At 48.5% G+C, this 23,384-nt stretch overlaps 1 protein-coding gene across 1 annotated transcript in view; it reads left to right on the forward strand.

Moving 5' to 3' along the window:
• Positions 1-22,223, forward strand: part of LOC115119008 (guanine nucleotide exchange protein smcr8a-like) — a 62,379-nt gene extending 40,156 nt beyond the window's left edge. The window contains exons 5-6 of the mRNA XM_065010892.1: positions 3,043-3,267; positions 19,645-22,223. Of these exons, the coding sequence (XP_064866964.1) occupies positions 3,043-3,267; positions 19,645-21,073 (1,654 nt within the window). The 3' untranslated portion in view covers positions 21,074-22,223. The remainder of the gene's footprint in view (positions 1-3,042; positions 3,268-19,644) is intronic.
• The last annotated feature ends 1,161 nt before the right edge of the window (positions 22,224-23,384 follow it).

The following is a 23,384-nucleotide window of genomic DNA, read 5'->3' on the forward strand; positions in this document are numbered from 1 at the left end:
CTGCCCCCCCATGGAAGGTGTTTTCTATACCTGCCCCCCCCCCATGGAAGGTGTTTTCTATACCTGCCCCCCCCCCCCCCATGGAAGGTGTTTTCTATACCTGCTCCCCCTCCCCCCATGGAAGGTGTTTTCTATACCTGTTTCTCCCCCCCCCATGGAAGGTGTTTTCTATACCTGCTCCCCCCATGGAAGGTGTTTTCTATACCTGCTCCCCCCCCCCCCCCATGGAAGGTGTTTTCTATACCTGCTCCCCCCCCCCCATGGAAGGTGTTTTCTATACCTGCCCCCCCCCATGGAAGGTGTTTTCTATACCTGCCCCCCCCCATGGAAGGTGTTTTCTATACCTGCTCCCCCCCATGGAAGGTGTTTTCTATATCTGCTCCCCCCCATGGAAGGTGTTTTCTATACCTGCCCCCCCCCATGGAAGGTGTTTTCTATACCTGCCCCCATGGAAGGTGTTTTCTATACCCCCCCCCATGGAAGGTGTTTTCTATACCTGCTCCCCCCCATGGAAGGTGTTTTCTATACCTGCCCCCCCCAATGAAAGGTGTTTTCTATACCTGCCCCCCCCAATGGAAGGTGTTTTCTATACCTGCCCCCCCCATGGAAGGTGTTTTCTATACCTGCTCCCCCCATGGAAGGTGTTTTCTATACCTGCCCCCCCCCCATGGAAGGTGTTTTTCCTGCCCCCCCCCCAATGAAAGGTGTTTTCTATACCTGCTCCCCCCCCCCCAATGGAAGGTGTTTTCTATACCTGCCCCCCCCCCCATGGAAGGTGTTTTCTATACCTGCCCCCCCCATGGAAGGTGTTTTCTATACCTGCCCCCCCCCCCAATGGAAGGTGTTTTCTATACCTGCCCCCCCCATGGAAGGTGTTTTCTATACCTGCCCCCCCCCCTCCCCCCCCCCATGGAAGGTGTTTTCTATACCTGCCCCCCCGCCCATGGAAGGTGTTTTCTATACCTGCCCCCCCCCCATGGAAGGTGTTTTCTATACCTGCCCCCCCCCATGGAAGGTGTTTTCTATACCTGCCCCCCCATGGAAGGTGTTTTCCCCCCCCCCCCCCCATGGAAGGTGTTTTCTATACCTGCTCCCCCCATGGAAGGTGTTTTCTATACCTGCCCCCATGGAAGGTGTTTTCCCCCCCCCATGGAAGGTGTTTTCTATACCTGCCCCCCCCCATGGAAGGTGTTTTCTATACCTGCCCCCCCCCCCCCATGGAAGGTGTTTTCTATACCTGCCCCCCCCCCCCCATGGAAGGTGTTTTCTATACCTGCCCCCCCATGGAAGGTGTTTTCTATACCTGCCCCCCCCCCCATGGAAGGTGTTTTCTATACCTGCCCCCCCCCAATGGAAGGTGTTTTGCCCCCCCCCTATACCTGCTACCCCCCCATGGAAGGTGTTTTCTATACCTGCGCCCCTCCCCCCATGGAAGGTGTTTTCCATACCTGCCCCCCCCCCCCATGGAAGGTGTTTTCTATACCTGCCCCCCCCATGGAAGGTGTTTTCTATACCTGCCCCCCCAATGAAAGGTGTTTTCTATACCTGCCCCCCCCCCCAATGGAAGGTGTTTTCTATACCTGCCCCCCCACCAATGGAAGGTGTTTTCTATACCTGCTCCCCCCCAATGGAAGGTGTTTTCTATACCTGCCCCCCCCCATGGAAGGTGTTTTCTATACCTGCCCCCCCCATGGAAGGTGTTTTCTATACCTGCCCCCCCCATGGAAGGTGTTTTCTATACCCCCATGGAAGGTGTTTTCTATACCTGCCCCCCATGGAAGGTGTTTTCTATACCTGCCCCCCCATGGAAGGTGCCGCCCCCATGGAAGGTGTTTTCTATACCTGCCCCCCCCCCATGGAAGGTGTTTTCTATACCTGCCCCCCCCCATGGAAGGTGTTTTCTGTACCTGCCCCCCCCATGGAAGGTGTTTTCTATACCTGCCCCCCCCCATGGAAGGTGTTTTCTATACCTGCCCCCCGCCCCCATGGAAGGTGTTTTCTATACCTGCCCCCCCCCAATGGAAGGTGTTTTCTATACCTGCTCCCCCCATGGAAGGTGTTTTCTATACCTGCCCTCCCCCCATGGAAGGTGTTTTCTATATCTGCTCCTCCCCCCATGGAAGGTGTTTTCTATACCTGCCCCCCCCATGGAAGGTGTTTTCTATACCTGTTTTCCCCCATGGAAGGTGTTTTCTATACCTGCCCCCCCCCATGGAAGGTGTTTTCTATACCTGCCCCCCCCCCACCAATGGAAGGTGTTTTCTATACCTGCTCCCCCCCAATGGAAGGTGTTTTCTATACCTGCCCCCGCCCATGGAAGGTGTTTTCTATACCTGCTCCCCCCATGGAAGGTGTTTTCTATACCTGCCCCCGCCCATGGAAGGTGTTTTATACCTGCCCCCCCAATGAAAGGTGTTTTTCCCCCCCATGGAAGGTGTTTTCTATACCTGCCCCCCCATGGAAGGTGTTTTCTATACCTGCTCCCCCCCCCCCATGGAAGGTGTTTTCTATACCTGGCCCCCCATGGAAGGTGTTTTCTGTACCTGGCCCCCCCCATGGAAGGTGTTTTCTGTACCTGCCCCCCCCCATGGAAGGTGTTTTCTATACCTGCCCCCCCCCATGGAAGGTGTTTTCTATACCTGCCCCCCCATGGAAGGTGTTTTCTATACCTGCCCCCCGCTGTTGGAGCTAGAAACACAAGCATTATATATTACTGTACTGTTGGAGCTAGAAACACAAGCATTATATATTACTGACTGTTGGAGCTAGAAACACAAGCATTATATATTACTGTACTGTTGGAGCTAGAAACATTATATATTACTGACTGTTGGAGCTAGAAACACAAGCATTTAGTTAGATATTACTGTACTGTTGGAGCTAGCAACACAAGCATTATATATTACTGTACTGTTGGAGCTAGAAACACAAGCATTATATATTACTGTACTGTTGGAGTTAGAAACACCCTCAATAACATTGCTAAAAACGTGTATGTGACCAATAACACGTGATCATGTCTCTCTCGGTCTCTACCTCCAGGTTTGTGCGTCAGTATCCGTTTGCCCTGCATGCCCTGTGGTCCCTCCTGAGTGGTCGAACCCTGGTGGTCCTGGGATCTGAGGAGGGGAGGGTCAGGAGGCTGGTGTCCGCTCTGGCCCTCTACGTGCCTGGACCCGGGCGCTGTGGGGAGAGGGTCCAGCCCTGGCTCTCCTGCCCCTTCAGCCTCACTGACCTACAGAGATGGAAACTCATAGGACTGCAGAGGTGAGGAGGAGGAAGGGGCGGGGCTCTACAGCAGCAGGCTGTCACATGACATGATGCTGTCATCAGTCCTGGGGTCAGTCAGTGCATCTTTTGACCGAAACACTTCCTGTTATAACTAGCCTATAAACTGTCAACTTCCTGTTATAACTAGCCCATATACGGTCTACTTCCTGTTATAACTAGCCTATAAACTGTCAACTTCCTGTTATAACTAGCCCAAATACGGTCTACTTCCTGTTATAACTAGCCTATAAACTGTCAACTTCCTGTTATAACTAGCCCATATACGGTCAACGTCCTGTTATAACTAGCCTATATACGGTCTACTTCCTGTTATAACTAGCCCATATACAGTCAACTTCCTGTTATAACTAGCCCATATACGGTCAACTTCCTGTTATAACTAGCCCATATACGGTCAACTTCCTGTTATAACTAGCCCATATACGGTCAACTTCCTGTTATAACTAGCCTATATACGGTCAACTGCCCTATATACAGTAGACATTTTCCTACCCTATATACAGTAGACATGCCTCCTCCTACCCTATATACAGTAGACATGCCTCCTCCTACCCTATATACAGTAGACATGCCTCCTCCTACCCTATATACAGTAGACATGTCTCCTCCTACCCTATATACAGTAGACATGCCTCCTCCTACCCTATATACAGTAGACATGCCTCCTCCTACCCTATATACAGTAGACATGCCTCCTACCCTATATACAGTAGACATGCCTCCTACCCTATATACAGTAGACATGCCTCCTCCTCCTACCCTATATACAGTAGACATGCCTCCTCCTACCCTATATACAGTAGACATGCCTCCTACCCTATATACAGTAGACATGCCTCCTACCCTATATACAGTAGACATGCCTCCTCCTACCCTATATACAGTAGACATGCCTCCTACCCTATATACAGTAGACATGCCTCCTCCTACCCTATATACAGTAGACATGCCTCCTCCTACCCTATATACAGTAGACATGCCTCCTCCTACCCTATATACAGTAGACATGCCTCCTAGCTCCTACCCTATATACAGTAGACATGCCTCCTCCTACCCTATATACAGTAGACATGACTCCTCCTACCCTATATACAGTAGACATGCCTCCTACCCTATATACAGTAGACATGCCTCCTCCTACCCTATATACATTAGACATGCCTCCTCCTACCCTATATACAGTAGACATGCCTCCTCCTACCCTATATACAGTAGACATGCCTCCTACCCTATATACAGTAGACATGCCTCCTACCCTATATACAGTAGACATGCCTCCTCCTACCCTATATACAGTAGACATGCCTCCTAGCTCCTACCCTATATACAGTAGACATGCCTCCTACCCTATATACAGTAGACATGCCTCCTCCTACCCTATATACAGTAGACATGCCTTCTACCCTATATACAGTAGACATGCCTCCTACCCTATATACAGTAGACATGCCTCCTCCTACCCTATATACAGTAGACATGCCTCCTACCCTATATACAGTAGACATGCCTCCTCCTCCTACCCTATATACAGTAGACATGCCTCCTACCCTATATACAGTAGACATGCCTCCTACCCTATATACAGTAGACATGCCTCCTCCTACCCTATATACAGTAGACATGCCTCCTCCTACCCTATATACAGTAGACATGCCTCCTCCTACCCTATATACAGTAGACATGCCTCCTCCTACCCTATATACAGTAGACATGCCTCCTCCTACCCTATATACAGTAGACATGCCTCCTCCTACCCTATATACAGTAGACATGCCTCCTCCTACCCTATATACAGTAGACATGACTCCTCCTACCCTATATACAGTAGACATGCCTCCTCCTACCCTATATACAGTAGACATGCCTCCTCCTACCCTATATACAGTAGACATGCCTCCTCCTACCCTATATACAGTAGACATGCCTCCTCCTACCCTATATACAGTAGACATGCCTCCTACCCTATATACAGTAGACATGACTCCTCCTACCCTATATACAGTAGACATGCCTCCTACCCTATATACAGTAGACATGCCTCCTCCTACCCTATATACAGTAGACATGCCTCCTCCTACCCTATATACAGTAGACATGCCTCCTCCTACCCTATATACAGTAGACATGTCTCCTCCTACCCTATATACAGTAGACATGCCCCTCCTATACAGTAGACATGCCTCCTCCTACCCTATATACAGTAGACATGCCTCCTCCTACCCTATATACAGTAGACATGCCTCCTCCTACCCTATATACAGTAGACATGCCTCCTCCTACCCTATATACAGTAGACATGCCTCCTCCTACCCTATATACAGTAGACATGCTCCTCCTACCCTATATACAGTAGACATGCCTCCTCCTACCCTATATACAGTAGACATGCCTCCTCCTACCCTATATACAGTAGACATGCCTCCTCCTACCCTATATACAGTAGACATGCCTCCTCCTACCCTATATACAGTAGACATGCCTCCTCCTACCCTATATACAGTAGACATGCCTCCTACCCTATATACAGTAGACATGCCTCCTCCTACCCTATATACAGTAGACATGCCTCCTCCTACCCTATATACAGTAGACATGCCTCCTACCCTATATACAGTAGACATGCCTCTCCTCCTACCCTATATACAGTAGACATGCCTCCTCCTACCCTATATACAGTAGACATGCCTCCTCCTACCCTATATACAGTAGACATGCCTCCTCCTCCTACCCTATATACAGTAGACATGCCTCCTACCCTATATACAGTAGACATGCCTCCTCCTACCCTATATACAGTAGACATGCCTCCTCCTCCTCCTACCCTATATACAGTAGACATGCCTCCTCCTACCCTATATACAGTAGACATGCCTCCTCCTACCCTATATACAGTAGACATGCCTCCTACCCTATATACAGTAGACATGCCTCCTCCTACCCTATATACAGTAGACATGCCTCCTACCCTATATACAGTAGACATGCCTCCTACCCTATATACAGTAGACATGCCTCCTCCTACCCTATATACAGTAGACATGCCTCCTCCTACCCTATATACAGTAGACATGCCTCCTCCTACCCTATATACAGTAGACATGCCTCCTACCCTATATACAGTAGACATGCCTCCTCCTACCCTATATACAGTAGACATGCCTCCTAGCTCCTACCCTATATACAGTAGACATGCCTCCTAGCTCCTACCCTATATACAGTAGACATGCCTCCTCCTACCCTATATACAGTAGACATGCCTCCTCCTACCCTATATACAGTAGACATGCCTCCTAGCTCCTACCCTATATACAGTAGACATGCCTCCTCCTACCCTATATACAGTAGACATGCCTCCTAGCTCCTACCCTATATACAGTAGACATGCCTCCTCCTACCCTATATACAGTAGACATGCCTCCTCCTACCCTATATACAGTAGACATGCCTCCTAGCTCCTACCCTATATACAGTAGACATGCCTCCTAGCTCCTACCCTATATACAGTAGACATGCCTCCTCCTCCTATACCTATATACAGTAGACATGCCTCCTCCTACCCTATATACAGTAGACATGCCTCCTCCTACCCTATATACAGTAGACATGCCTCCTACCCTATATACAGTAGACATGCCTCCTCCTACCCTATATACAGTAGACATGCCTCCTAGCTCCTACCCTATATACAGTAGACATGCCTCCTCCTACCCTATATACAGTAGACATGCCTCCTCCTACCCTATATACAGTAGACATGCCTCCTACCCTATATACAGTAGACATGCCTCCTCCTACCCTATATACAGTAGACATGCCTCCTCCTACCCTATATACAGTAGACATGCCTCCTCCTACCCTATATACAGTAGACATGCCTCCTCCTACCCTATATACAGTAGACATGCCTCCTCCTACCCTATATACAGTAGACATGCCTCCTCCTACCCTATATACAGTAGACATGCCTCCTCCTACCCTATATACAGTAGACATGCCTCCTCCTACCCTATATACAGTAGACATGCCTCCTCCTCCTACCCTATATACAGTAGACATGCCTCCTCCTACCCTATATACAGTAGACATGCCTCCTACCCTATATACAGTAGACATGCCTCCTCCTACCCTATATACAGTAGACATGCCTCCTCCTACCCTATATACAGTAGACATGCCTCCTCCTACCCTATATACAGTAGACATGCCTCCTCCTACCCTATATACAGTAGACATGCCTCCTCCTACCCTATATACAGTAGACATGCCTCCTCCTACCCTATATACAGTAGACATGCCTCCTCCTACCCTATATACAGTAGACATGACTCCTCCCTCCTATATACAGTAGACATGCCTCCTACCCTATATACAGTAGACATGCCTCCTCCTACCCTATATACAGTAGACATGCCTCCTCCTACCCTATATACAGTAGACATGCCTCCTCCTACCCTATATACAGTAGACATGCCTCCTACCCTATATACAGTAGACATGCCTCCTACCCTATATACAGTAGACATGCCTCCTCCTACCCTATATACAGTAGACATGCCTCCTAGCTCCTACCCTATATACAGTAGACATGCCTCCTACCCTACCCTATATACAGTAGACATGCCTCCTCCTACCCTATATACAGTAGACATGCCTCCTACCCTATATACAGTAGACATGCCTCCTACCCTATATACAGTAGACATGCCTCCTACCCTATATACAGTAGACATGCCTCCTCCTACCCTATATACAGTAGACATGCCTCCTCCTACCCTATATACAGTAGACATGCCTCCTCCTACCCTATATACAGTAGACATGCCTCCTCCTACCCTATATACAGTAGACATGCCTCCTCCTACCCTATATACAGTAGACATGCCTCCTCCTACCCTATATACAGTAGACATGACTCCTCCTACCCTATATACAGTAGACATGCCTCCTCCTACCCTATATACAGTAGACATGCCTCCTCCTACCCTATATACAGTAGACATGCCTCCTAGTTCCTACCCTATATACAGTAGACATGCCTCCTACCCTATATACAGTAGACATGCCTCCTCCTACCCTATATACAGTAGACATGCCTCCTCCTACCCTATATACAGTAGACATGCCTCCTCCTACCCTATATACAGTAGACATGCCTCCTCCTCCTACCCTATATACAGTAGACATGCCTCCTCCTACCCTATATACAGTAGACATGCCTCCTCCTACCCTATATACAGTAGACATGCCTCCTACCCTATATACAGTAGACATGCCTCCTCCTATACCCTATATACAGTAGACATGCCTCCTACCCTATATACAGTAGACATGCCTCCTCCTACCCTATATACAGTAGACATGCCTCCTACCCTATATACAGTAGACATGCCTCCTCCTACCCTATATACAGTAGACATGCCTCCTACCCTATATACAGTAGACATGCCTCCTCCTACCCTATATACAGTAGACATGCCTCCTACCCTATATACAGTAGACATGCCTCCTCCTACCTATATACAGTAGACATGCCTCCTCCTCCTACCCTATATACAGTAGACATGCCTCCTCCTACCCTATATACAGTAGACATGCCTCCTACCCTATATACAGTAGACATGCCTCCTACCCTATATACAGTAGACATGCCTCCTCCTACCCTATATACAGTAGACATGCCTCCTCCTACCCTATATACAGTAGACATGCCTCCTCCTACCCTATATACAGTAGACATGCCTCCTCCTACCCTATATACAGTAGACATGCCTCCTACCCTATATACAGTAGACATGCCTCCTCCTACCCTATATACAGTAGACATGCCTCCTCCTACCCTATATACAGTAGACATGCCTCCTCCTACCCTATATACAGTAGACATGCCTCCTACCCTATATACAGTAGACATGCCTCCTCCTCCTATATACCTATATACAGTAGACATGCCTCCTCCTACCCTATATACAGTAGACATGCCTCCTACCCTATATACAGTAGACATGCCTCCTCCTACCCTATATACAGTAGACATGCCTCCTCCTACCCTATATACAGTAGACATGCCTCCTCCTACCCTATATACAGTAGACATGCCTCCTCCTACCCTATATACAGTAGACATGCCTCCTCCTACCCTATATACAGTAGACATGCCTCCTCCTACCCTATATACAGTAGACATGCCTCCTACCCTATATACAGTAGACATGCCTCCTCCTACCCTATATACAGTAGACATGCCTCCTCCTACCCTATATACAGTAGACATGCTCCTCCAGTAGACATGTCTCCTCCTATATACAGTAGACATGCCTCCTACCCTATATACAGTAGACATGACATGCCTCCTCCTACCCTATATACAGTAGACATGCCTCCTCCTACCCTATATACAGTAGACATGCCTCCTCCTACCCTATATACAGTAGACATGCCTCCTCCTACCCTATATACAGTAGACATGCCTCCTACCCTATATACAGTAGACATGCCTCCTACCCTATATACAGTAGACATGCCTCCTCCTACCCTATATACAGTAGACATGCCTCCTCCTACCCTATATACAGTAGACATGCCTCCTCCTACCCTATATACAGTAGACATGCCTCCTCCTACCCTATATACAGTAGACATGCCTCCTACCCTATATACAGTAGACATGCCTCCTCCTACCCTATATACAGTAGACATGCCTCCTCCTACCCTATATACAGTAGACATGCCTCCTCCTACCCTATATACAGTAGACATGCCTCCTACCCTATATACAGTAGACATGCCTCCTCCTACCCTATATACAGTAGACATGCCTCCTACCCTATATACAGTAGACATGCCTCCTCCTACCCTATATACAGTAGACATGCCTCCTCCTACCCTATATACAGTAGACATGCCTCCTCCTACCCTATATACAGTAGACATGCCTCCTCCTCCTATATACAGTAGACATGCCTCCTCCTACCCTATATACAGTAGACATGCCTCCTCCTACCCTATATACAGTAGACATGCCTCCTCCTACCCTATATACAGTAGACATGCCTCCTCCTACCCTATATACAGTAGACATGCCTCCTCCTACCCTATATACAGTAGACATGCCTCCTCCTACCCTATATACAGTAGACATGCCTCCTCCTACCCTATATACAGTAGACATGCCTCCTCCTACCCTATATACAGTAGACATGCCTCCTCCTACCCTATATACAGTAGACATGCCTCCTCCTACCCCTACCCTATATACAGTAGACATGCCTCCTCCTACCCTATATACAGTAGACATGCCTCCTCCTACCCTATATACAGTAGACATGCCTCCTCCTACCCTATATACAGTAGACATGCCTCCTCCTACCCTATATACAGTAGACATGCCTCCTCCTACCCTATATACAGTAGACATGCCTCCTCCTACCCTATATACAGTAGACATGCCCTCCTACCCTATATACAGTAGACATGCCTCCTCCTACCCTATATACAGTAGACATGCCTCCTCCTACCCTATATACAGTAGACATGCCTCCTACCCTATATACAGTAGACATGCCTCCTCCTACCCTATATACAGTAGACATGCCTCCTACCCTATATACAGTAGACATGCCTCCTACCCTATATACAGTAGACATGCCTCCTCCTACCCTATATACAGTAGACATGCCTCCTACCCTATATACAGTAGACATGCCTCCTCCTACCCTATATACAGTAGACATGCCTCCTCCTACCCTATATACAGTAGACATGCCTCCTCCTACCCTATATACAGTAGACATGCCTCCTCCTACCCTATATACAGTAGACATGCCTCCTCCTCCTACCCTATATACAGTAGACATGCCTCCTCCTACCCTATATACAGTAGACATGCCTCCTCCTACCCTATATACAGTAGACATGCCTCCTCCTACCCTATATACAGTAGACATGCCTCCTCCTCCTACCCTATATACAGTAGACATGCCTCCTCCTACCCTATATACAGTAGACATGCCTCCTACCCTATATACAGTAGACATGCCTCCTCCTACCCTATATACAGTAGACATGCCTCCTCCTACCCTATATACAGTAGACATGCCTCCTCCTACCCTATATACAGTAGACATGCCTCCTCCTACCCTATATACAGTAGACATGCCTCCTCCTACCCTATATACAGTAGACATGCCTCCTACCCTATATACAGTAGACATGCCTCCTCCTACCCTATATACAGTAGACATGCCTCCTCCTACCCTATATACAGTAGACATGCCTCCTCCTACCCTATATACAGTAGACATGCCTCCTCCTACCCTATATACAGTAGACATGCCTCCTCCTACCCTATATACAGTAGACATGCCTCCTACCCTATATACAGTAGACATGCTCCTCCTACCCTATATACAGTAGACATGCCTCCTCCTACCCTATATACAGTAGACATGCCTCCTACCCTATATACAGTAGACATGCCTCCTCCTACCCTATATACAGTAGACATGCCTCCTCCTACCCTATATACAGTAGACATGCCTCCTCCTACCCTATATACAGTAGACATGCCTCCTCCTACCCTATATACAGTAGACATGCCTCCCTCCTACCCTATATACAGTAGACATGCCTCCTCCTACCCTATATACAGTAGACATGCCTCCTCCTACCCTATATACAGTAGACATGCCTCCTCCTACCCTATATACAGTAGACATGCCTCCTCCTACCCTATATACAGTAGACATGCCTCCTCCTACCCTATATACAGTAGACATGCCTCCTACCCTATATACAGTAGACATGCCTCCTCCTACCCTATATACAGTAGACATGCCTCCTCCTACCCTATATACAGTAGACATGCCTCCTCCTACCCTATATACAGTAGACATGCCTCCTACCCTATATACAGTAGACATGCCTCCTCCTACCCTATATACAGTAGACATGGCTCCTCCTCCTACCCTATATACAGTAGACATGCCTCCTCCTACCCTATATACAGTAGACATGCCTCCTACCCTATATACAGTAGACATGCCTCCTACCCTATATACAGTAGACATGCCTCCTCCTACCCTATATACAGTAGACATGCCTCCTCCTACCCTATATACAGTAGACATGCCTCCTCCTACCCTATATACAGTAGACATGCCTCCTCCTACCCTATATACAGTAGACATGCCTCCTCCTACCCTATATACAGTAGACATGCCTCCTACCCTATATACAGTAGACATGCCTCCTCCTACCCTATATACAGTAGACATGCCTCCTCCTACCCTATATACAGTAGACATGCCTCCTCCTCCTACCCTATATACAGTAGACATGCCTCCTCCTACCCTATATACAGTAGACATGCCTCCTCCTCCTATATACAGTAGACATGCCTCCTCCTACCCTATATACAGTAGACATGCCTCCTCCTACCCTATATACAGTAGACATGCCTCCTCCTACCCTATATACAGTAGACATGCCTCCTCCTACCCTATATACAGTAGACATGCCTCCTCCTACCCTATATACAGTAGACATGCCTCCTCCTACCCTATATACAGTAGACATGCCTCCTCCTCCCCTATATACAGTAGACATGCCTCCTCCTACCCTATATACAGTAGACATGCCTCCTCCTACCCTATATACAGTAGACATGCCTCCTCCTCCTACCCTATATACAGTAGACATGCCTCCTCCTACCCTATATACAGTAGACATGCCTCCTCCTACCCTATATACAGTAGACATGCCTCCTCCTACCCTATATACAGTAGACATGCCTCCTCCTACCCTATATACAGTAGACATGCCTCCTCCTACCCTATATACAGTAGACATGCCTCCTACCCTATATACAGTAGACATGCCTCCTCCTACCCTATATACAGTAGACATGCCTCCTCCTACCCTATATACAGTAGACATGCCTCCTCCTACCCTATATACAGTAGACATGCCTCCTCCTACCCTATATACAGTAGACATGCCTCCTCCTACCCTATATACAGTAGACATGCCTCCTCCTACCCTATATACAGTAGACATGCCTCCTCCTACCCTATATACAGTAGACATGCCTCCTCCTACCCTATATACAGTAGACATGCCTCCTCCTACCCTATATACAGTAGACATGCCTCCTCCTACCTATATACAGTAGACATGCCTCCTCCTACCCTATATACAGTAGACATGCCTCCTACCCTATATACAGTAGACATGCCTCCTCCTACCCTATATACAGTAGACATGCCTCCTCCTACCCTATATACAGTAGACATGCCTCCTCCTACCCTATATACAGTAGACATGCCTCCTCCTACCCTATATACAGTAGACATGCCTCCTCCTACCCTATATACAGTAGACATGCCTCCTCCTACCCTATATACAGTAGACATGCCTCCTCCTACCCTATATACAGTAGACATGCCTCCTCTCCTACCCTATATACAGTAGACATGCCTCCTCCTACCCTATATACAGTAGACATGCCTCCTCCTACCCTATATACAGTAGACATGCCTCCTACCCTATATACAGTAGACATGCCTCCTCCTACCCTATATACAGTAGACATGCCTCCTCCTACCCTATATACAGTAGACATGCCTCCTCCTACCCTATATACAGTAGACATGCCTCCTCCTACCCTATATACAGTAGACATGCCTCCTCCTACCCTATATACAGTAGACATGCCTCCTCCTACCCTATATACAGTAGACATGCCTCCTACCCTATATACAGTAGACATGCCTCCTCCTACCCTATATACAGTAGACATGCCTCCTCCTATATACAGTAGACATGCCTCCTCCTACCCTATATACAGTAGACATGCCTCCTCCTACCCTATATACAGTAGACATGCCTCCTCCTACCCTATATACAGTAGACATGCCTCCTCCTACCCTATATACAGTAGACATGCCTCCTCCTACCCTATATACAGTAGACATGCCTCCTCCTACCCTATATACAGTAGACATGCCTCCTCCTACCCTATATACAGTAGACATGCCTCCTCCTACCCTATATACAGTAGACATGCCTCCTCCTACCCTATATACAGTAGACATGCCTCCTCCTACCCTATATACAGTAGACATGCCTCCTCCTACCCTATATACAGTAGACATACCCTATATACAGTAGACATGCCTCCTACCCTATATACAGTAGACATGCCTCCTCCTACCCTATATACAGTAGACATGCCTCCTCCTACCCTATAGTACAGTAGACATGCCTCCTCCTACCCTATATACAGTAGACATGCCTCCTCCTACCCTATATACAGTAGACATGCCTCCTCCTACCCTATATACAGTAGACATGCCTCCTCCTACCCTATATACAGTAGACATGCCTCCTCCTACCCTATATACAGTAGACATGCCTCCTCCTACCCTATATACAGTAGACATGCCTCCTACCCTATATACAGTAGACATGCCTCTAGCTCCTACCCTATATACAGTAGACATGCCTCCTCCTACCCTATATACAGTAGACATGCCTCCTCCTACCCTATATACAGTAGACATGCCTCCTCCTACCCTATATACAGTAGACATGCCTCCTCCTACCCTATATACAGTAGACATGCCTCCTCCTACCCTATATACAGTAGACATGCCTCCTAGCTCCTACCCTATATACAGTAGACATGCCTCCTCCTACCCTATATACAGTAGACATGCCTCCTCCTACCCTATATACAGTAGACATGCCTCCTAGCTCCTACCCTATATACAGTAGACATGCCTCCTCCTACCCTATATACAGTAGACATGCCTCCTCCTACCCTATATACAGTAGACATGCCTCCTCCTACCCTATATACAGTAGACATGCCTCCTCCTACCCTATATACAGTAGACATGCCTCCTCCCCCTATATACAGTAGACATGACCTGCCTCCTACCCTATATACAGTAGACATGCCTCCTACCCTATATACAGTAGACATGCCTCCTCCTACCCTATATACAGTAGACATGCCTCCTCCTACCCTATATACAGTAGACATGCCTCCTCCTACCCTATATACAGTAGACATGCCTCCTCCTACCCTATATACAGTAGACATGCCTCCTCCTACCCTATATACAGTAGACATGCCTCCCTCCTACCCTATATACAGTAGACATGCCTCCTCCTACCCTATATACAGTAGACATGCCTCCTCCTACCCTATATACAGTAGACATGCCTCCTACCCTATATACAGTAGACATGCCTCCTATCTCCTACCCTATATACAGTAGACATGCCTCCTACCCCTAGACATGCCTCCTCCTACCCTATATACAGTAGACATGCCTCCTCCTACCCTATATACAGTAGACATGCCTCCTAGCTCCTACCCTATATACAGTAGACATGCCTCCTAGCTCCTACCCTATATACAGTAGACATGCCTCCTCCTACCCTATATACAGTAGACATGCCTCCTCCTACCCTATATACAGTAGACATGCCTCCTCCTACCCTATATACAGTAGACATGCCTCCTCCTACCCTATATACAGTAGACATGCCTCCTCCTACCCTATATACAGTAGACATGCCTCCTCCTACCCTATATACAGTAGACATGCCTCCTCCTACCCTATATACAGTAGACATGCCTCCTCCTACCCTATATACAGTAGACATGCCTCCTCCTACCCTATATACAGTAGACATGCCTCCTCCTACCCTATATACAGTAGACATGCCTCCTCCTACCCTATATACAGTAGACATGCCTCCCTCCTACCCTATATACAGTAGACATGCCCTCCTCCTACCCTATATACAGTAGACATGCCTCCTCCTACCCTATATACAGTAGACATGCCTCCTCCTACCCTATATACAGTAGACATGCCTCCTCCTACCCTATATACAGTAGACATGCTCTCCTCCTACCCTATATACAGTAGACATGCCTCCTCCTACCCTATATACAGTAGACATGCCTCCTCCTACCCTATATACAGTAGACATGCCTCCTCCTACCCTATATACAGTAGACATGCCTCCTCCTACCCTATATACAGTAGACATGCCTCCTAGCTCCTACCCTATATACAGTAGACATGCCTCCTCCTACCCTATATACAGTAGACATGCCTCCTCCTACCCTATATACAGTAGACATGCCTCCCTACCCTATATACAGTAGACATGCCTCCTCCTACCCTATATACAGTAGACATGCCTCCTCCTACCCTATATACAGTAGACATGCCTCCTCCTACCCTATATACAGTAGACATGCCTCCTCCTACCCTATATACAGTAGACATGCCTCCTACCCTATATACAGTAGACATGCCTCCTCCTCCTACCCTATATACAGTAGACATGCCTCCTCCTCCTCCTATATACAGTAGACATGCCTCCTCCTACCCTATATACAGTAGACATGCCTCCTCCTACCCTATATACAGTAGACATGCCTCCTCCTACCCTATATACAGTAGACATGCCTCCTCCTACCCTATATACAGTAGACATGCCTCCTCTCCTACCCTATATACAGTAGACATGCCTCCCTCCTACCCTATATACAGTAGACATGCCTCCTCCTACTCCTATATACAGTAGACATGCCTCCTCCTACCCTATATACAGTAGACATGCCTCCTCCTACCCTATATACAGTAGACATGCCTCCTCCTACCCTATATACAGTAGACATGCCTCCTCCTACCCTATATACAGTAGACATGCCTCCTCCTACCCTATATACAGTAGACATGCCTCCTCCTACCCTATATACAGTAGACATGGCTCCTCCTCCTACCCTATATACAGTAGACATGCCTCCTCCTACCCTATATACAGTAGACATGCCTCCTCCTACCCTATATACAGTAGACATGCCTCCTCCTACCCTATATACAGTAGACATGCCTCCTCCTACCCTATATACAGTAGACATGCCTCCTCCTACCCTATATACAGTAGACATGCCTCCTCCTACCCTATATACAGTAGACATGCCTCCTCCTACCCTATATACAGTAGACATGCCTCCTCCTACCCTATATACAGTAGACATGCCTCCTCCTACCCTATATACAGTAGACATGCCTCCTCCTACCCTATATACAGTAGACATGGCTCCTCCTACCCTATATACAGTAGACATGGCTCCTCCTCCTACCCTATATACAGTAGACATGGCTCCTCCTCCTACCCTATATACAGTAGACATGCCTCCTCCTACCCTATATACAGTAGACATGGCTCCTCCTCCTACCCTATATACAGTAGACATGGCTCCTCCTCCTACCCTATATACAGTAGACATGGCTCCTCCTCCTACCCTATATACAGTAGACATGGCTCCTCCTCCTACCCTATATACAGTAGACATGCCTCCTCCTACCCTATATACAGTAGACATGCCTCCTCCTACCCTATATACAGTAGACATGCCTCCTCCTACCCTATATACAGTAGACATGCCTCCTCCTACCCTATATACAGTAGACATGCCTCCTCCTACCCTATATACAGTAGACATGCCTCCTCCTACCCTATATACAGTAGACATGCTCCTCCTCCTACCCTATATACAGTAGACATGCCTCCTCCTACCCTATATACAGTAGACATGCCTCCTTCCTACCCTATATACAGTAGACATGCCTCCTCCTACCCTATATACAGTAGACATGCCTCCTCCTCCTACCCTATATACAGTAGACATGCCTCCTCCTACCCTATATACAGTAGACATGCCTCCTCCTACCCTATATACAGTAGACATGCCTCCTAGCTCCTACCCTATATACAGTAGACATGCCTCCTAGCTCCTACCCTATATACAGTAGACATGCCTCCTCCTACCCTATATACAGTAGACATGCCTCCTAGCTCCTACCCTATATACAGTAGACATGCCTCCTCCTACCCTATATACAGTAGACATGCCTCCTCCTACCCTATATACAGTAGACATGCCTCCTCCTACCCTATATACAGTAGACATGCCTCCTCCTACCCTATATACAGTAGACATGCCTCCTCCTACCCTATATACAGTAGACATGCCTCCTCCTACCCTATATACAGTAGACATGCCTCCTCCTCCTACCCTATATACAGTAGACATGCCTCCTACCCTATATACAGTAGACATGCCTCCTCCTACCCTATATACAGTAGACATGCCTCCTCCTACCCTATATACAGTAGACATGCCTCCTACCCTATATACAGTAGACATGCCTCCTCCTACCCTATATACAGTAGACATGCCTCCTCCTACCCTATATACAGTAGACATGCCTCCCTACCCTATATACAGTAGACATGCCTCCTCCTACCCTATATACAGTAGACATGCCTCCTCCTCCTACCCTATATACAGTAGACATGCCTCCTCCTACCCTATATACAGTAGACATGCCTCCTCCTCCTACCCTATATACAGTAGACATGCCTCCCTCCTACCCTATATACAGTAGACATGCCTCCTCCTACCCTATATACAGTAGACATGCCTCCTCCTACCCTATATACAGTAGACATGCCTCCTCCTCCTACCCTATATACAGTAGACATGCCTCCCTCCTACCCTATATACAGTAGACATGCCTCCTCCTACCCTATATACAGTAGACATGCCTCCTCCTACCCTATATACAGTAGACATGCCTCCTCCTCCTACCCTATATACAGTAGACATGCCTCCTACCCTATATACAGTAGACATGCCTCCTAGCCCTATATACAGTAGACATGCCTCCTAGCTCCCTATATACAGTAGACATGCCTCCTCCTACCCTATATACAGTAGACATGCCTCCTCCTACCCTATATACAGTAGACATGCCTCCTAGCTCCTACCCTATATACAGTAGACATGCCTCCTCCTACCCTATATACAGTAGACATGCCTCCTCCTACCCCTAGACATGCCTCCTCCTACCCTATATACAGTAGACATGCCTCCTAGCTCCTACTCATACAGTAGACATGCCTCCTCCTACCCTATATACAGTAGACATGCCTCCTCCTACCCTATATACAGTAGACATGCCTCCTCCTACCCTATATACAGTAGACATGCCTCCTCCTACCCTATATACAGTAGACATGCCTCCTCCTACCCTATATACAGTAGACATGCCTCCTCCTACCCTATATACAGTAGACATGCCTCCTCCTCCTACTCATACAGACAGCCTAATTGCATAGTTCTCATTTTGCGGCCTTAAATTAAAGTATAAAAAGTGCATTTATTTGGGATCGTTTTCCACCATTGATCAATATAAAAACTGTCACGAGGCGCTTTGCATCTCACTCAGACTGAAGTTCTCCTCCCTCTTTACCTCCCAGGATGGCGTCTCCCGTGGGGACCAGCATGCTCTGCTCTCTGTCTCGCTACAGCCGTTACATCTCCGTCCTGGACGCCGACCGGAAGACCCTCCGTTGCCCCGGCTACCGCGGAACCCTCCTGGCCAACGTGGCGGACCACCGAACACGTCTGCGTCGAGGTTCCACCTACTTCCTTCATCTCCAGAACGTGCTCAGTAGACTGGCTTCCCGGGCCTTCCTCCTTAGCTTTACGCATCACCTCCACCTTCCCATCAGCCACCTGGAGGAGAGACGGGAAGTGGAGGAGAGGACGAGAGGCTTCCTGAGGGATCAGCTCAGGCTCGGAGAAGACGACTGTTCCATCCTGATGTACCTGAGTCAGCTGATCACACAGCATTACCTGGACAGTACCTCAGGAGGAGCCGTTACGACACAACCCCACCTGGAGAAGGAGAACACACCTAGAACCACACAGCAGGACCTGGACAGTACCTCAGGAGGAGCTGTTACTACACAAACCCACCTGGAGAAGGAGAACACACCTAGAACCACACAGCAGGACCTGGACAGTACCTCAGGAGGAGCTGTTACTACACAAACCCACCTGGAGAAGGAGAACACGCCTAGAACCACACAGCAGGACCTGGACAGTACCTCAGGAGGAGCTGTTACTACACAAACCCACCTGGAGAAGGAGAACACACCTAGAACCACACAGCAGGACCTGGACAGTACCTCAGGAGGAGCTGTTACTACACAAACCCACCTGGAGAAGGTCAACACACCTAGAACCACACAGCAGGACCTGGACAGTACCTCAGGAGGAGCCGTTACTACACAACCCCACCTGGAGAAGGAGAACACACCTAGAACCACACAGCAGGACCTGGACAGTACCTCAGGAGGAGCTGTTACTACACAACCCCACCTGGAGAAGGAGAACACACCTAGAACCACACAGCAGGACCTGGACAGTACCTCAGGAGGAGCTGTTACTACACAAACCCACCTGGAGAAGGAGAACACACCTAGAACCACACAGCAGGACCTGGAAGCTAACAACATACTAGACCCTACCACTGGGGGCACTATAAACTCAGAGCAGTACCTAGACCCTACCACAGGGGGTGCTGTAGACCAACAAGACCCTGAGTCTAATACTGGAGGCAGACTGAATACAGGGCAGTACCTAGACCCTACCACTGGGGGCGCTATAACCCCAGAGCAGTACCTAGACCCTACCACTGGGGGCGCTATAACCCCAGAGACGGGCCTAGACCCTACCACTGGGGCCGCTATAACCCCAGAGCAGTATCTAGACCCTACCACTGGGGGCGCTATAACCCCAGAGCAGTACCTAGACCCTACCATCCATCAGTCTGCTACTAGGAGCAGAGCTCCACCCAGCTTCACCTTTAACTACACCACCAGTCTCCTATACAAGATCTGATCTGAAACACTGACTGGGAGTCGAACATCCTCGAGAGCCTTCAAGTCCTCTCTACTCACCTCCTCAAAACAACACCGGAGGAGACAGATCTGCGGTAGATTCACTCTGGGTTGGAGATGGGAGGACCCATCTCTGTCTCCTAGGTAACCAGGAGAGACTGGAGGGCCTGTCTCTGTCTCCTAGGTAATCAGGAGAGACTGGAGGACCCATCTCTGTCTCCTAGGTAACCAGGAGAGACTGGAGGGCCTGTCTCTGTCTCCTAGGTAACCAGGAGAGACTGGAGGGCCTGTCTCCTAGGTAACCAGGAAAGACGGAGGACCCATCTCTGTCTCCTAGGTAACCAGGAGAGACTGAGGGCCTGTCTCTGTCTCCTAGGTAATCAGGAGAGACTGAGGGCCTGTCTCTGTCTCCTAGGTAATCAGGAGAGACTGGAGGGCCTGTCTCTGTCTCCTAGGTAACCAGGAGAGACTGGAGGGCCTGTCTCTGTCTCCTAGGTAACCAGGAGAGACTGAGGGCCTGTCTCTGTCTTCTAGGTAACCAGGAGAGACTGAGGGCCTGTCTCTGTCTCCTAGGTAATCAGGAGAGACTGAGGGCCTGTCTCCTAGGTAACCAGGAAAGACGGAGGGCCTGTCTCTGTCTTCTAGGTAACCAGGAGAGACTGGAGGGCCTGTCTCTGTCTTCTAGGTAACCAGGAGAGACTGAGGGCCTGTCTCTGTCTCCTAGGTAATCAGGAGAGACTGAGGGCCTGTCTCCTAGGTAACCAGGAAAGACGAAGGGCCTGTCTCTGTCTTCTAGGTAACCAGGAGAGACTGGAGGGCCTGTCTCTGTCTCCTAGGTAATCAGGAGAGACTGAGGGCCTGTCTCTGTCTTCTAGGTAACCAGGAGAGACTGAGGGCCCATCTCTGTCTCCTAGGTAATCAGGAGAGACTGAGGGCCTGTCTCTGTCTTCTAGGTAACCAGGAGAGACTGAGGGCCCATCTCTGTCTCCTAGGTAATCAGGAGAGACTGAGGGCCTGTCTCCTAGGTAACCAGGAAAGACGGAGGGCCTGTCTCTGTCTTCTAGGTAACCAGGAGAGACTGAGGGCCTGTCTCTGTCTCCTAGGTAATCAGGAGAGACTGAGGGCCTGTCTCTGTCTTCTAGGTAACCAGGAGAGACTGAGGGCCTGTCTCTGTCTCCTAGGTAACCAGGAGAGACGGAGGGCCTGTCTCTGTCTCCTAGGTAACCAGGAGAGACTGAGGGCCTGTCTCCTAGGTAACCAGGAGAGACTGAGGGCCTGTCTCTGTCTCCTAGGTAACCAGGAGAGACTGAGGGCCTGTCTCTGTCTCCTAGGTAACCAGGAGAGACGGAGGGCCTGTCTCTGTCTCCTAGGTAACCAGGAGAGACGGAGGGCCTGTCTCTGTCTCCTAGGTAACCAGGAGAGACGGAGGGCCTGTCTCTGTCTCCTAGGTAACCAGGAGAGACTGAGGGCCTGTCTCTGTCTCCTAGGTAACCAGGAGAGACGGAGGGCCTGTCTCTGTCTCCTAGGTAACCAGGAGAGACGGAGGGCCTGTCTCTGTCTCCTAGGTAACCAGGAGAGACTGAGGGCCTGTCTCTGTCTCCTAGGTAACCAGGAGAGACGGAGGGCCTGTCTCTGTCTCCTAGGTAACCAGGAGAGACGGAGGGCCTGTCTCTGTCTCCTAGGTAACCAGGAGAGACGGAGGGGGTTTAGTGAATGTAATGTAGCAGTGTTCACGTCAGTGACGTCACAGTCATGCTGTCCATCAAGTCCTCCTTCCGATGAATGCCCTAACCTTGGGGGGGGGGGAACCTGGACGCTGATTTTGATTGGTTGACAAGTCACTATGAACCGTCCTTCTGATCTGAGCGAGAAGTGTGTGTGTGTGTGAAACGTTAATATGAGGCATGTTCTGTGTGTGTGTGTGAAACGTTAATATGAGGCATGTTCTGTGTGTGTGTTGTGTGTGAAACGTTAATATGTTCTGTGTGTGTGTTGTGTGTGAAACGTTAATATGTTCTGTGTGTGTGTGTGAAACGTTAATATGTTCTGTGTGTGTGTGTGAAACGTTAATATGTTCTGTGTGTGTGTGTGAAACGTTAATATGAGGCATGTTCTGTGTGTGTGTGTGTGAAACGTTAATATGTTCTGTGTGTGTGTGTGAAACGTTAATATGTTCTGTGTGTGTGTGTGAAACGTTAATATGTTCTGTGTGTGTGTGTGAAACGTTAATATGAGGCATGTTCTGTGTGTGTGTGTGTGTGTGTGAAACGTTAATATGTTCTGTGTGTGTGTTGTGTGTGAAACGTTAATAT

Source organism: Oncorhynchus nerka, linkage group LG26 (genome assembly GCF_034236695.1).
Source record: "Oncorhynchus nerka isolate Pitt River linkage group LG26, Oner_Uvic_2.0, whole genome shotgun sequence".
Lineage (NCBI taxonomy): Eukaryota > Metazoa > Chordata > Actinopteri > Salmoniformes > Salmonidae > Oncorhynchus > Oncorhynchus nerka.